The sequence below is a fragment of the Notamacropus eugenii genome, chromosome 7, assembly GCF_028372415.1.
Source record: "Notamacropus eugenii isolate mMacEug1 chromosome 7, mMacEug1.pri_v2, whole genome shotgun sequence".
NCBI lineage: Eukaryota > Metazoa > Chordata > Mammalia > Diprotodontia > Macropodidae > Notamacropus > Notamacropus eugenii.
Window position 1 is genome coordinate 149,250,932 of NC_092878.1, and position 15,059 is coordinate 149,265,990.

Below are 15,059 nucleotides of genomic sequence, written 5' to 3' on the forward strand. Positions count from 1 at the left end.
TTAAAGCAATGCTAAGCAAATATCTAGAAAGAAAGTAGGAATTACAAAGAATCCTAACTGCTGTCTAAAACAGGTCATATCAGATCAACTTCAATTCAGGAATATTAAGCTAGTAGAGGAGGAATAGCTGAGGACAGTTACCCTAGATTTTAGCAAAACTTCTGAGAAAGTATCTCATGCTATTTTTATAAAGATGGAGAGGTAAAAATTAGACACTACAACATGATCAAATGGATTAAGAACTGGTTGACTCATATGAGCTAGACTCATAGAACAAGTTGTTAGTGGTTCAATGTCAACATGGCAGGAGGTTTCCAAGGGAATCCCTCTGAGATCTTGGATCTGGGCTATTTAATGCTTCTGTCAGTGACTTAGAGGTATAGATGGTATGCTCATCAAATTTACAGATGATGCAAAGATGGGGACAGATAACACAGTGAATGACAGTGAGTATCCAAATGGACATTGACAGGCTAAGATTATTGGATTGAATCTACTAAGAAGAAATGCAACATAAACAGTCGGGTATTAAAAAATCAACTTCATAAGAATAAAACAAAAGAGGAATGGATAGACAGGATTGTTTTAAAAAGTATCTGGGGATTTTAATGGACTTCAGGCTCAATGAACCAGCAGCGTAATGTAGCAGGTTAAAAAACAAACAAACCACTAATGTGATTTGGGGTTTCATTAAAAAGGGCACAGCTTCCAGGAAGTTGGAGGTGATAATTCCAATGTACTCTCCCTCATCAGACCTCATATGGAATACTATGTTCAGTTCTGAGGTCTATAGTTTAAGAAAGACTAACCAGAGAGTGTCCGAGGAAGGCAATTAGACTGGGAAAAGGCTCTTATTCTATGACTCATGAAGAGTCAAGGAATGGGGCATGGTTAGGCTAGGGGTAAGAAAGAAGACTTGGGGGGTAAAGGTGTAGGAACAAGAAAGTATCTTCACTTTAGCTGAAGGGCTGTCCCATGCAGGAAGGACTTAGATTTCTTCTATCTGGCGAAAGATAGAGGAAACTGGAGTAATGGGGAACAAGTTTAGGATTAACGTTCAGCGAAAATTCCCTCAGCACTGGCACTATGAAAAGTGACAGGATATCTCCAGAAGGGGCAGGCCCCCTGTCCTAGCAAGTCCTCCAGCATACCTTGTGGGTGGCTTAAAGATTCATTTTGATTATGGGTTAGACTGAAGGGTCACTTCCAACTCTCAAATTTTGGAATCCTGTGATTATCCAACAGGCAACAGTTTACGTCCCCAAGGTCACTTTGAGTGTACTAAACAATTTTTCTTATGCTTTTTCTACTTCCAATTCTTCAAATATGAAGTATTTCATTATGAGAGCCAAGAGTTAAGATGACTTTAACCCTATCTTCCAAATACCATATAGAAAAAAGATGGCTACCTTTACGAACTATGACTTTTATATATGACTATTCCATTTAAAATAACCACAGAACATACAAAATAACTGGGAGTCAACCGACCCAGATGCTCACAGGAACCATGTAAATACAACTATAAAACACTTGTTATAGAAAAGGAAACAAACCTAAATAATTTGAGTGATATTCATTGCTCTTAGTTGGATCATGCCAATATTGTAAAAATGACAACACTACCTGAGTTTATTACTTAGTGCTAAACTCCCAAAGTGTTCATTTAAAGAGCTAAAATAAATAACAAAATTTATTTGGAGGAAGAAAAGAGGAAGAATTTCAAGGGAAATAATAAAAAGAAGTAGGAAGGAAGGGTGCCTAGCAGCACCACATCCTAAACGCTAATAGTAATCATTAAAACTATGTGAAACTGGTTAAAAAATAGAGAAGTAGATCAGTGGGACAGATAAGGAATGCAAGATTCAGAGGCAGAGGACAAGAGTAGCAGGGTGTTTTGTAAACACAAATATACAACTACTGGGTAAAGGACTCACAGTTCGGTTGGCAAAAACTGCTAGATAACATGTAAAGCAAGCTGGCAAAAATGAAATTTAGACCAAGATCTTACTCTACATACTACAACAAGTTCCAGATGCATACATACATGATTAGATAAAAGTGATATCACATATAAATTATAGGAGCAGAGAAGCAGATAACTTTCAGAACCCTGGAAAGAAAAAGAGTTCTTGGCCAAATAAAGGATAGAGAGGAACACGAAAGATAAAATAGGCCATTTTGACTACATAAAAATTGGAAAGCTTTTGCACAAACAAAAACAATATAGCCAAAATTAGAAAGTAAACTGTTAACTGGGAAAATATTTTTATAGCAAGTTTCTCTGGCAAAATACTATCTAGGGAATGGATATAAATATATTTTTCAGTGGATCAATTTTCAAAGGATATGAAAAAGAAATCCTTTGGTAATAGAGAAAAAAAGCAAATAATCAGAAGTATGAAAAATATTCCAAATAAGAGAAATGTAAATAAAAGTACTCTAAGGTTTCCCCTCATACTCTTTAAATGGGCAGAGATGATTTTTTAAAAAAAGGAAAATTACAACTGTTGGAGGGGATATGGGAGAATAAGCACAAATAGTGCACTGTTGTTAGAACTGAGGACTGAACCAACCATTCTGGAAAAGAATTTGGAACTAGGCCCCCAGTCACTAAGGTGCACATACCAGTTGTTTCAGAAGTACTACTACTAGGCTTATACCCCCAAAAGAGAAAAGACAGAAAGGACCAATGTGTACCGAAATATTCACAGCAGCCTTTTTTGTTATACTAAAGAACAGGAAACTAGAGGGGAGGAGAATCCATCAATTAGAGGAAGTCTTAACAAATTATAGTGTATTAAAAGTGTTGTAATATATTTATTATTGAGCTATAAGCACTGATGAAAAGGACAGATTCAAAGAAACCTGAGAAGATTTATATGAACTGATGCAGAGTGAAAGGAAAAGAGCCAGGAGAATTACTCATACTATAACACTGTAAAGAAAATCAACTTTGAAGTACTTAAGAACTCTGATCAAGAAAATGATTTTCAATAATGAAACATTCTACCCACCTCTAGATGGGGAGGTGAGGCTCCAAGAGTGCATAATGGGACATATATTTACAAGCATGGCTAAAAAGTAGATTTTGCACACATATATACTATCTTTTATAAGGGAGGATTTTTGGGGGGAAATGGAGAATTTGTGGAGAGGGATAATGATGTAAAAGAAAAGGTCAACAAGGTATCTAAGAAAATGAACAGAAAACAAAAGGAAATTTAGTAAGAAATAAATAAGCAGAACATATTTTTAAACTAATGTGCTGAATTTAACAGCCATGAAAAACAAAGCTGGTTGTAATGAGAACTTCAGTTTTTATAACAACTCTTTTTTTGTCATTCTTTGCCTACCAAGTGCATAATAATAATAAATTAAATGGGTATCATAAGTCTGAATTCCAGAAAATGATATTTGGAAACTGAGCAAAAAAAAATATCACCCCCTCCTACCATCTCCCCACCCCATTCATGTGATTGGGGCAAAAGAAGGTACAAAATGACTCACCATAGATAGATACTCTGAAAGTTACCATCAAAAATAACTTCTGATTGTAGACAAATAAAGCACCTCATTCATCAGCCAGTGAGTAAAATCCACCCCCCCCCCAAAAAAAAGGGACCAATGAGCAAAGTGTAATTCTACTGACAAAATCATTCATCTACTTAGTATGCAAATAATCCATTCAGGATTTACTGAATAATATGTGGTTCCTTTCCTTCAGGAGTTACAACTTAGCAGGGAAATAAGATAAACACAAAATTCTACTGGACACCAGAGTCAAGTAGGAGCTATGCACAGTTGCCCCAGAGCAGGGCTCACAAGAAGTACAATGAAGGGCACGTTTAGATGTGACTTTTTAATAAAATTTCCACAGAAGTCATCCTTCAAAGTAAGACCAAAATTTTAAATACAAAGAAGATGCCATCTTTAGACCTTGCTTAGGCTATACAAATGGATTTGGACAGTCCAGCTGTGATCGATTGTTAAATGAATGGTCTAGTAAATAAGAACTATGTAAGTTCCAAGGAAGGAGACCTCACCGTGGGTTGGATTGTCAGTGAAGGACTCCATGGAGAAAACGAGACTTGATCTGACCAGGTTTTGAATAGGTAGATAAGGTGTGTGTGTAGGGATGGGAGAGGAGAAACATAAGCAAAAATTCAAAGACAGCCTCTTTACAACACACATTCCTTTTCTTCCTGGGGTAAGGGCTCGAAAGATTAACCTAGTTTGGTCTAGGACAGGGTTAGTCTTAAGTCCTGGGAACAAAGAGCAGAGTAGCAAAAGGGGGAAAAAAGAAGCGGGTCTATCTAGCTTAGGCAAATAACATATGCTGGGAAAGATCAGGCTTGGAGACTTCCCAAGGGAAATAATTCTTTCCAGCAGCTGGAGAGCCCTAATACACTGCCACGTCCACAGAGACATGCAAGGAGCCATTTCCCAAAGAGTTTCCTTCCAATAGCTTTCCCATGGCCCCATTCCTAGGACCATAACTTTCCTCCCTAAGTAAGTAAGGGCAGAATTCACTTACCCTTCTAGATTCATCTTTCAATATCCACTACCTTTTTATCTATCGCTGGTGCCTGGGACACAGTCAGCAAAGAAGGTCATTGTTAGATGAGACTTTACAGTTTTCACCAAAGTTCTACTAAAAAAGGGAGGAAATTTTTAAATATAAAGGAGATGCCAAATGAATTTTTGTTCAATTGATTTGATCTCTCAGCTCAAGGCAGTTAATGCAAAGAAGCTGGGCTGGAACAGCTATTTAAGGAGGTTGGCTAGTCAGAGAGACTTGGGGATTCTAGGTTAAAAATATGCCATTGATTCTGTAGTACAACCCCTCCCCCCTCATCCCTTCACCACCCTTGGACTTGAGTTCTAGTCTTGAGTGACAACTTTTTTTGTGGATTAATAACAGCAATCATTTGTTCAAATCCCAAAGGAGGTGCTATGTCCTCCAAGAATCCTACTATGTGCCTGCAGCTAAAAGTGATCTCACTTTCTAAATCTTTTATTCCTCTCTGAGCTTTCCAATGTATTTACCAGTTTTTTTTTTAATCTGGCTCATGACTCCACTAGGCTGCAGACTCCATGAAGGCAGGAAATACATCTTTTTTTTTTTCATTTTTATGTCCCCATCACCTAGCCCTGTACATACTTCTTAATAAAATATTTGCTAAATTCAAACTAAAATCTATAAAATGAATTCATAACAAACTTCTTTTCCCCCACCCACTGAACAGAGAATTTGACAACAGAGCGAAGATATCTAAAAATGCTTTGAAAAGATGAACTACACACCCTCAGCTGTTACAGATACCTACAAGCTCAATAGACTCAAGAGACAAAACCAAAATTTCTTCTTGGGTTTTAAACTTTCAACTGTGAATAACAAGTATGCTATTAAGTTCCCTTAAAACCACAATGAGGGAAATTTCTTTCTTGGGTCGGTCTCCCATCCTTCCCACATGTATCTTTCCTCTGCTGGAATCCACCCATGGGAAATTTTTGTCCAACAGTGATAACCAGGGTAAGTTTGATGTAGGCAAGAGATTCCTGTTCTGCTCCAAGTATCTTCCTATCAATTATATTGGCTGCTCCTCCAATCACTTGTGCAATAGAGGGCTCAGTCCTTAAGACATTCACAGATAACACTTTCCTGGATTCAATCCAAGCAACCATGTGGAAATTTTGGGGAGCCAGTTTCCAGTCATGATCAACTCAGGGTTTGATACTTTGAAATGGCTGCAAAACTGGAAAAATCTATGACTCAGGAAGTACTTGAGTAGAACTCAGGGTGAGTACCAAAAGGGAACAACAATCTGCCCATCTCTCCTTCTCTTTTTCCAGGCAAATTCAAATGAGGAAAACTGTTTTAAGTCACCAGGTAAGGGAAAGGTAGCCACCCTATATCTCACCTGGCTGCAAAGTCTCCATGGGCACAAAGTACCTTCATTTCTTTTGTGTTTTTTCTTTCCTGATTTTAGGTAAATGAATATTACAAGGGGGAACTGCCTCAGCAATGTTGTGAGGCCAATAAATCCAAAGGTCCCATTGGAGATAGCAGTGGCTTCTAGGAACAAAGTACCTGTGGACAGATCTGGAAAAAACAGGCATCCAAGGATAGTGGCAGCTTCAGGGATTGTGACTCTTTATGACAGAGAAAAATATGAGCTGTGGCCTCTCGAAAGTCAGACACTTGGAGCCCAAAAAAGAGCTACATGAATTAAAGGGAAGATTCCAGAAAAGGGAAAAAGAATCTTTTAGTCAAGAATAACCCATTTATCAAAGGATATGAACAGGCAATTTTCAGAGGAAGAAATTAAAGCTATCTATAATCATATGAAAAAATGCTCTAAATCACTATTGATTAGAGAGATGCAAATCAAAACAACTCTGAGGTACCACATCACACCTATAAGATTGGCAAACATGACAGAACAAGAAAATGATAAATGCTGGAGAGGATGTGGGAGAGTTGGAACACTAATTCATTGTTGGTGGAGCTGCAAGCGCATCCAACCATTCTGGAGAGCAATTTGGAACTATGCCCAAAGGGCTACAAAAATGTGCATACCCTTTGACCCAGCAATATCGCTACTAGGACTATATCCCCAAGAGATCATAAAAATGGGAAAGGGTCCCACATGTACAAAAATATTTATAGCAGCACTCTATGTAGTTGCCAAAAACTGGAAGTCAAGGGGATGTCCATCAATTGGGGAATGGCTGAATAAATTATGGTATATGAATGTAATGGAGTACTATTGTGCCATAAGAAATGATGAACAAGAAGACTTCAGAGAGGCCTGGAAGGACTTATATGACCTGATGCTGAGTGAAAGGAGCAGAACCAGGAGAACTTTGTGCACAGTAACGACCACAGTGTGTGAGAGTTTTTTCTGGTAAACTTGGATTTTTGTAATAACGCAAAAACTTCTTATAAAAAAAAAAAAATCCCAAAGGTGGTTCTCAAGGCAAGATGCCTTCCACACTCAGAGAAAGAAATATGGAAGTCACTCACAAAATGTAGCAGATCATGTTTGTGTATGTGTATGTGTTTGTGTATCATGTTCTGATTTGTTATACGATTTCTTTCATTTATTTTAGTCTGACTACATAGCATGACTATAGTGAAAATATACTCAATAGGAAAGTATATGTAGAATCTATACAGAATTGTATGCAGTCGTGGGGAGGGAGGGGGGTAGTAGGGGGTAGGTGGGGGGGGATAAAATCTCAATTGTATGGCAGTGATTGTTAAACATTAAAAAATAAAAATAAAATTAAAAAAAAAAAAGAATAACCCATTTACCACCTGTGTTTTTTACATGTGTGCCTTACAACCATTATACTTTTAAGTTTGAGCCCACTTCTCCAAAGGACCTTACATATGGAGAGTATAAATTCTAGTTTAGGAGGAATGTCTTATGCTAATTCTTCTTGCTGTAAGTTCTCAGTAAATATCTTTTGTGAAAGCTAAGAAAGTTTAATCCATTGGTTAACAATGGGAAACACACCCATGGGGGCTCAGGAGTTACAATTTCAGAGCTCTCAACTCCTTCAGGTTTTCCTAACAAAACTAGTAGTAGTCAGTTGCCTTATCTGCCAGTTCAAATGTGAGTTGAAGAAATGGCTACATTCAGCACCTCACTAAAAAAAAAAAAAAAAAAATCAGAAAAAATGTCAGCATTAAACAGGCTGTTTCACATACAGTACAATGTTTTGTTTTGTTTTTTCTAGATCTTACATTGTCTATTTCTTCTCGGGAGATACACGTGTAATAGATGCTGATGAGTTTAAGCTCAGTTCTGGCAAGATTGTAGTTTTTGAAAGATGGTAATTACTTTGTGGCCAAATTCAACAAGCATTTATTAAGCACTTACTGTGTGCACAGAGGTTAAGCTGGGAGTAGAATAAAAAAGGCAGTTCCTGCACTCAAGGAGTTTACATTTTAATGGAAAAGGTGGGCAGCTAAGTGTTGCCTTAATGGATGGAATGCCAGGTCTGGAGTCAGGAAGAGTTATCTTCCTGAGTTCAAATCTGGCCTCAGACATTTCCTAGCTGTGCAACCCTGGCTAGGTAAGTCACTTACCCCTGTTTGCCTCAGTTTCCTCATCCGTAAAATGAGCTAGAGAAGGAAATGGCAAACCATTCCAGTATCTTTGCCAAGAAAATGCTAAAAGGGGTCACAAAGAGTTAGACATGACTGAACAACAACTGGGGGGAAAACAATACAAAAAAATTGGAGCTGGAGGGATTAGGGAACCTGGAGAAAACTAGTCAGTTAGGAGGAGAGCCCAGAAATGGTGGGCCCTTTCTCCAAATGGAATTTCTGGGAAGAACTTATCAGTTGGAAGATGAGCCCATGGGGGTGGGGCAATCTTCCAAGTGAAGGACTACATCTGAATTCTTTTTGTAACAATTTGATGTATGAGCAAATGTGGGAAAACTGTGCAAGTGGAAAGGAGGCACTACATTAAAAAGTGAGAAAACAGATATTGCAATTACATAAAACATAAGGCCAGCATCCTAATGACAATTAGTGTGATTTATGTATTCTGTCTGAGGACTCCATAAAAAAACCATAGGTCAGAGTGAGGTATTTAAAGGTATTTAAAGACAACTTCAATGTATTCAAAACATATGAATTAGGGGAATTTCAAGCATTCAATCAGGTGAAAATAGCCTTCTCTAACCAGTCAGTCAACAAGCATTTCTTAAGTACCAGGCACTGTGCTAAGCAATGGGGATCCAAGGAAAGGCAAAAACACAGTCCCTACCCTCAAGAAGCCTGTATTATAATGGAGGAGCCAGCATGCAAACAATTATGTACATACAAGATACATACTAAGAAAATAGAAAGTAATCTCGCAGGAAAGACACCAGAACACATTACACCAAGGCAAAGCATTGGCCCACAACCTAGACCACTTTAATAAACTCAGAAATATGTACTTTTAGCATGACAATAAGCTATTCATGCTGCATAAAATACTCTCTCTTGCCCTCGGATTTGAATGTTGAATGCCAAATCCGTTTCATTAACACAGATAACGAAAAACTCACTAATGTCAGTGCCAAATGTTAGTGCTGGTTGGAAGAACCTGCCTTCTCATCTGGATCAGACTTCAGATGTTATAGATTGGATTACATGACCCTTGGCCTCTCTGCCGATTCTCTTATTGGAAGGAAACCTTGGCTTTTTCACACTTCATCTCAGCTCCAATATTGTTTCAGGAATTTATCCCAATCAGAACCGAGGGGATGTCAGACAGGCCTGAAGAGGTTACTGGGGACATTGATTGGCAGGAAGGGAATTTTCTGTTGATTTTGAATAATGAAACGAAGAGAAAATAATCACCCAGTACTTTTGGAAAAGGTGTGGGAACTGGGGGTTTGTTGAGTATCTGGGAGAGACCACCAGTAGAAGAGATTTCTGAACTGAAGCTGAAAATGTCCTCTTCCAGAACAATCTAATGTCATGGTAGATCAGGAAACACAAAATCAAGCAGAAACCCAGGAGCAAGAGCTGGGCAGCTAGGTGGTGCCATAGTGCACAGAGTGCCAGACCTGGTGTCAAGAAGACTCATCTTCCTAAGTTCAAATCCCATCTCAGACATTTTTTTGCTTAGCAGTATTACCCTGGCCAAGTCACTTAACCCTGTTTGCCTCATCTGTAATATGAGCTGGAGAAGGAAATGGCAAACTACTATAGTATCTCCCCCAAGAAAACTCCAAATGGGGTCATGAAGAGCCTGACATGACTGAACACACACACACACATACGCACACACACATACACACACACACACACACACACACACACACACACACACACACACACACACACACACACACACACACCAGGAGCAGTAAGTGGAAAGGAAAGGAATAAGCATTTATATAGGCCCTACTATGTGCCAGGCACTGTGCTAAGTGCTTTCACAAAAATTATCTTTTAATCCTCACAACAGCCATGGGATATAAGCACTACTATCATTCCCATTTTACAGCTGAGAAAATGGAGACAAACAGAAGTTAAGTGACTTGACCAGGGTCACACAGTTAGTAAGTATTTGAAGCTGAAATTGAATTAAGAGCTTCCTAACTTCAGACTCAGTGTTTTACTCACTTCATGACCATCTGCCTCTAAAATTTGAAGTCCTAAAGGAGCACTAGCTCCAGAGCACCTGAGTTTCAAATCAGATCTTTGCTAGTGGTTATCTGCACGATCACTCCCTTGGCCTCAGTGTCTTCCACTAGAAAATGAAAACTTTTCCTCTGCTGGAAAATGAAAGCTAGAAGGCCTCACAAGTCCCTCCCAATTCTTGATCTAGGATCCAAGGGTAGCTCTGTAAATCAATTCAACTCATGTCAATTCAGCAAATGTTTTTAGGGGACTATATGCAAGTCACTACATTATGTACTGGGGGAAGAGCCAAGCATTAAAAGCATACACCTATCCACTAAAATCCCAAGGTCTTCTTATCTTCAGCTGAAACTGTTACTTGCAGTCCTTACTCCCCAGATCTTTTAAACCTTCCATATCCTTTACTTGCAAAGCTGATTTTAAAAAAAAAAATCATCCTAATTACTTGTACATTAAATGCTATCTTATTAGATCTGACCCATTGTTCTAACCTGTTAAGATCCTTTTGGATACCAATTCAATAGTCTAATTTGCTAGATATCCCCCTCAGCTTTATATCACCTGTAAATTTGATAAACAGGTCATCTGTGCCTTCATTAAAGACAACCATATAATAACTGAGGAGAATATATTCAAGCACGGATCCCTGGGGGCACTCTATTTTTTTCTCAGGCTGGCATCAGTTCATTAATGACTAGTCACTCAACTAGTTCTGTAACAATTCTATCTTAGCCACTAAGAAATCATGAGATCTCTGTCAGATGACTTGCTAAAACCTAAGCAGTTCTATACATCTACAGCATTTCCCTGGCCTCAACGACTAATCCTGTCTGAAAAGGAAGTTTTAAAGTATGCCTGATTCTAAGTCATCATCCCTTGCCTCCTAGAGCTTACATCTAGTGGGGGTGGGGTGAAGTAGCAGTAAAATATGACAGATGTACCAACGGGCCTAATAATACAAAGTAAGTATGTAAAAACAGGCTTGAGTTCTAAGGAAGAAAAGATTTCTGAAGGGAAGAAACATCATTCTCACTCAACAAAGGATCAAAGATTTAAGGTTGGTAGTAAGCAGCAGTCAGGATTTGAACCCAAGGTCTTTACCGAGGTTTCTTTTCACTACACATTACAGGTACAACCAAACTAGTTAGGGCATAATCACAATTTGATAAATTGGCATACCAGGTAAGCTTTATAAGAGCTGGGACTCATTTTCTTTTTTACTTTTTGAGGCAATTCGGGTTAAGTGGCTAGCCCAGGGTTACACAGCTGTTAAGTATCTGAGATCCTCCTCATTTCAGGGCCAGTGCTCCATTTCCTGTGTCACTTAGCTGCCCCCTATATTCTTCTTTGTGTCCTCCATACTACCAAGCACAAGTCTTACACACAGTAGGAAATCAATGAATCCAAACTGGAGCACACAGATGGCAGAAATCAACAAACCAATCATGCCAATTAATGAACCAACTATGCCACAATCCTCTTTTTTTTCTTCTTTTCTTTTTGTCTAGACACTGACATAGGGAAAGAAAAAAACTCTAACCTGAAGAACAGGGGGAGAATATATGGTCTTTTTGGTGAACAGAAGCATTTGTTTCTCAGCAATAAAGGAATAAATTGTAATTTGTTATTATGAAGTTTTTAATTATTGTGGCTATCTATAATCACTTATAGCAATTTTTGAGCAGTAAAATGTTTTAATTGTGTGGGATATCAAACAAGAAGATAAATTTCTTAAATCTGAACATTTTTGACAAATCAATTAGAATGAGTTTTTCTTTATTCAGACTTTGGGGGCATAGTGTCTTTCTGAATTTTCTTCTTTTGATCTAACCTAGCCAAGAATAAAATTTTAAAAAGCAGCATTCTGAAAACTATTATCACATGTAGAGAAACTAGTGAAAATTCATTTTCCCCCCTAAGAATTTTCTCCATTCCATTATGCAATCCCCACCCAAGATAACATACAAACAGGGACTGATAACACTGAAGATTCAGGATAATTAGTGTTCCCTAGAATTGGGGGACTAGCATTCTGATGAAATCACACCTCATGAGAACACATTTCACACTATAAACAGCAACCCGGGATCACTGCAAAGATGAACCTAGGACGTTACACTTTTACTACACTGAAGGAGTCATTGCACACCCAGACTCTCCTGGTATAATCAAGCATTTTGATTATACTCCAGTCTCAGACTTTCTTTGTAGCTAGTTTCAGCCCCATAACACAAAACCTGTAAATGCTCCAACTATTCAGTGACTTACACAGAAAAACAAGGCTACTATAAAAAAAGAAAAAAAAAACCTATGGAACTCACATCTGGATGGCAGACAGGATGTTCATATTGTAATTGGCCACATCCCTAGAACTGGGGTTTTGCACACAGTTCCAATGAAACTGATACATTTTTAGAAAATGTGCAGTCTAGAAATTCTTCCCAGTCCCCCTGCCCCAGTTTTCCATTTGGGATTAGGATCAAAATAACTGTAATGAGGACAAAAGCACTCATAAATCAGTAAACCTATTTCTATTCATTACTTTCTCCATATGAAGATTTAGTGCTCTGTGTCCAGGAAATAAAGTGGGGAGAAGGGAAAGGAGAAAAGTAGGGATTACATTAAAACTGCTAACGAGTCATAACCATGGTTACTTGAATTACTAAGATTCATAATAATAATGATAGTGAACAGTTATATAGTGCTTTCTGCTTTACAAGTATCATCTCATTTGATCTTTCAAAGCAACCCTGGGAGGTAGGTGCCATTATTTAACCCATTTTACAGCTGAGGATGAGGATGCCTGGTCAATTTAGCCTGATATATAGATCTAGAGTTTCACTTAACTAGTAACCGCACAATTTTCACAGCATGAACCTGCACTAGAGGTACTATGGCTGCCAAGCCCTTCCTCCACCCTCAGTCCAATCACAGCCACAACCATCTGGCGGGTCGTGTTTCTCAGTTTCTTCGGGGAACGCAGTCTGGTGCGTTTAGAAATCGATGAGGAAGCGCTATCATCTTCAGCTCTTACACAGCTTGGGCCTCCACGATCTAATGTGACTGTTCCAAATAAGAGGAGGGAGGAGGAGGAAGAGGAGGAAGGAAGGATACTAGGCCAAGTTGGCCCCATCTTTCCCTCAACATCTGTGCCAGCTCCACAACCGCTGAATTGGATCAAAGAAAGGGCGCCTAGCTCAGCGCCTTCTTTACACAGGGCACTTAATGATGTCTGTTGAATTGAATGAGAAGACAAGAACTCCTCCTTCCCTTCCTATTTCCTCCCATAAAAAGAAAATGCAGTCTCAACAGAGTCCAAGGGAATGAGAGAACCTCACCCTTAAAAATAGCCCAGTATTGTCCTGGGCACTAATGAGTCATTTACACGGAGGATGCCTGGCCAAAAGGAATTCTCTCCAACCCACGAGCCGCGGAATGCGAGCCTCCCAGGCCAGGCTGGGAAAACCCACCGACCCCTCCAGGGGCGGGCACTGGCAGGAGCCTCCTGGCCACCAGCGAGCTAACAGGGTATCGGGCCATTCCCGAGCACAACCCAGCGGAGGCCTCCCTCCCTCCTTTCTCCTTTCCTCCCAGCCTCCCCCCTTCCTCTTCCTCCCTCGTCCCACACCCACTCTCTCCCGCCCCCAAATGTAATCCGCTTCGCTCGGAAAAGCTAGCACCCTGGCGGGGAAAGGATCATTTTCAAACTTTGGGGAGGGGAGGGCTGCGGGGGCGGGCAGTGGCGGGGAGCTGGGGCTTTCCGGGTCCGGCCCAGCCCAGCAGCGGGCGGTGGGGTCGGGCCGGCGGGAGCGATCTCGCAGCCCGCGGGCGAAAGCCACGTCCGGATTCTTCTCGGTTCGAAATGAATTGAAATCAACACATAGATTTTTCTTCCTATTACCTACCACGACAGGGAAGCCTATCCTCCGTGTAACATTCCCGACAGAGAGATCCCTCTCAGCGTGTGTGTGTGTGTGTGTGTGTGTGTGTGTGTGTGTGTGTGTGTGTGTGTGTATTGGGGGGGCTCAGGGCAGGGAAGAAGAGGAGAAACACACACACACACACACACCATCGAAGCTTTCTTCACTGTCACAAGGGAGGAGGAGGGAGCAGAGACATTGCTGCAAAAAAAAAATCTCCCCAAAGACCGTCTCTGCGCCCACATCCTACATACACACACACACACACACACACACACACACACACACACACGTGTGAAAGGGGAGCCTCTGGAACCTAGACACTACTGTTGCAGAGAATGCTAGTTAAGCCTTTAGGATCCCTAACACGCACCTCCACACTTCACACCAACCTCTCTCTCTCTCTCTCTCTCTCTCTCTCTCTCTCTCTCTCTCTCTCTCTCTCTCTCTCTCTCTCTCTCTGTTACACACACACTCACACACACTCATACACATGAGAAAGGGGATCTCTGGAACCTAGACACTGTTACATAGCATGCTAGTTAAACCTTTAGGATCCCTTACACGCACCTCCACACTTGACACCAACCTTCTCTCTCTCTTACACACACTCACACACGCACACACACACACACGCACACCCTGCTAAGCTCCAATGTCCCCAGCCCTGAAGCAAGCCCCCCCTCCTCTTTCCTCCCTCTCTCCCTCCTCCTCCTCCGCCAGGTCTAAAAGCGGGGGGCTCGGGCGGGGGATGGGCACGGGGGGCGCGGGCAGGGGCGCGGCACTCACGTTGGGTCTCCCCACGGCCACGGCCATGGCCGCGGCGGCGCTCTGGGCAGCGGCTGCCCCCTGGCTCCCGGGCTCTCCCCGCGACGCTGGCCGCCCCGGCTCCGGGCTCGGTGCACTCAGCGGCTCCAGCTCCGGCTCGAGCTCCCGCTCACATTCAGAAGCTTCTCCTCCCCCCACGCCGCCGCCCCGCC

At 40.8% G+C, this 15,059-nt stretch overlaps 1 protein-coding gene across 2 annotated transcripts in view; it reads right to left on the reverse strand.

Moving 5' to 3' along the window:
- Positions 1-15,045, reverse strand: part of SEPTIN11 (septin 11) — a 126,658-nt gene extending 111,613 nt beyond the window's left edge. For both annotated transcript variants that reach the window (XM_072623886.1, XM_072623885.1), the window contains exon 1: positions 14,869-15,045. In XM_072623886.1, the coding sequence (XP_072479987.1) occupies positions 14,869-14,895 (27 nt within the window). In that variant the 5' untranslated portion in view covers positions 14,896-15,045. The remainder of the gene's footprint in view (positions 1-14,868) is intronic.
- Between the last annotated feature and the right edge of the window lie 14 nt (positions 15,046-15,059).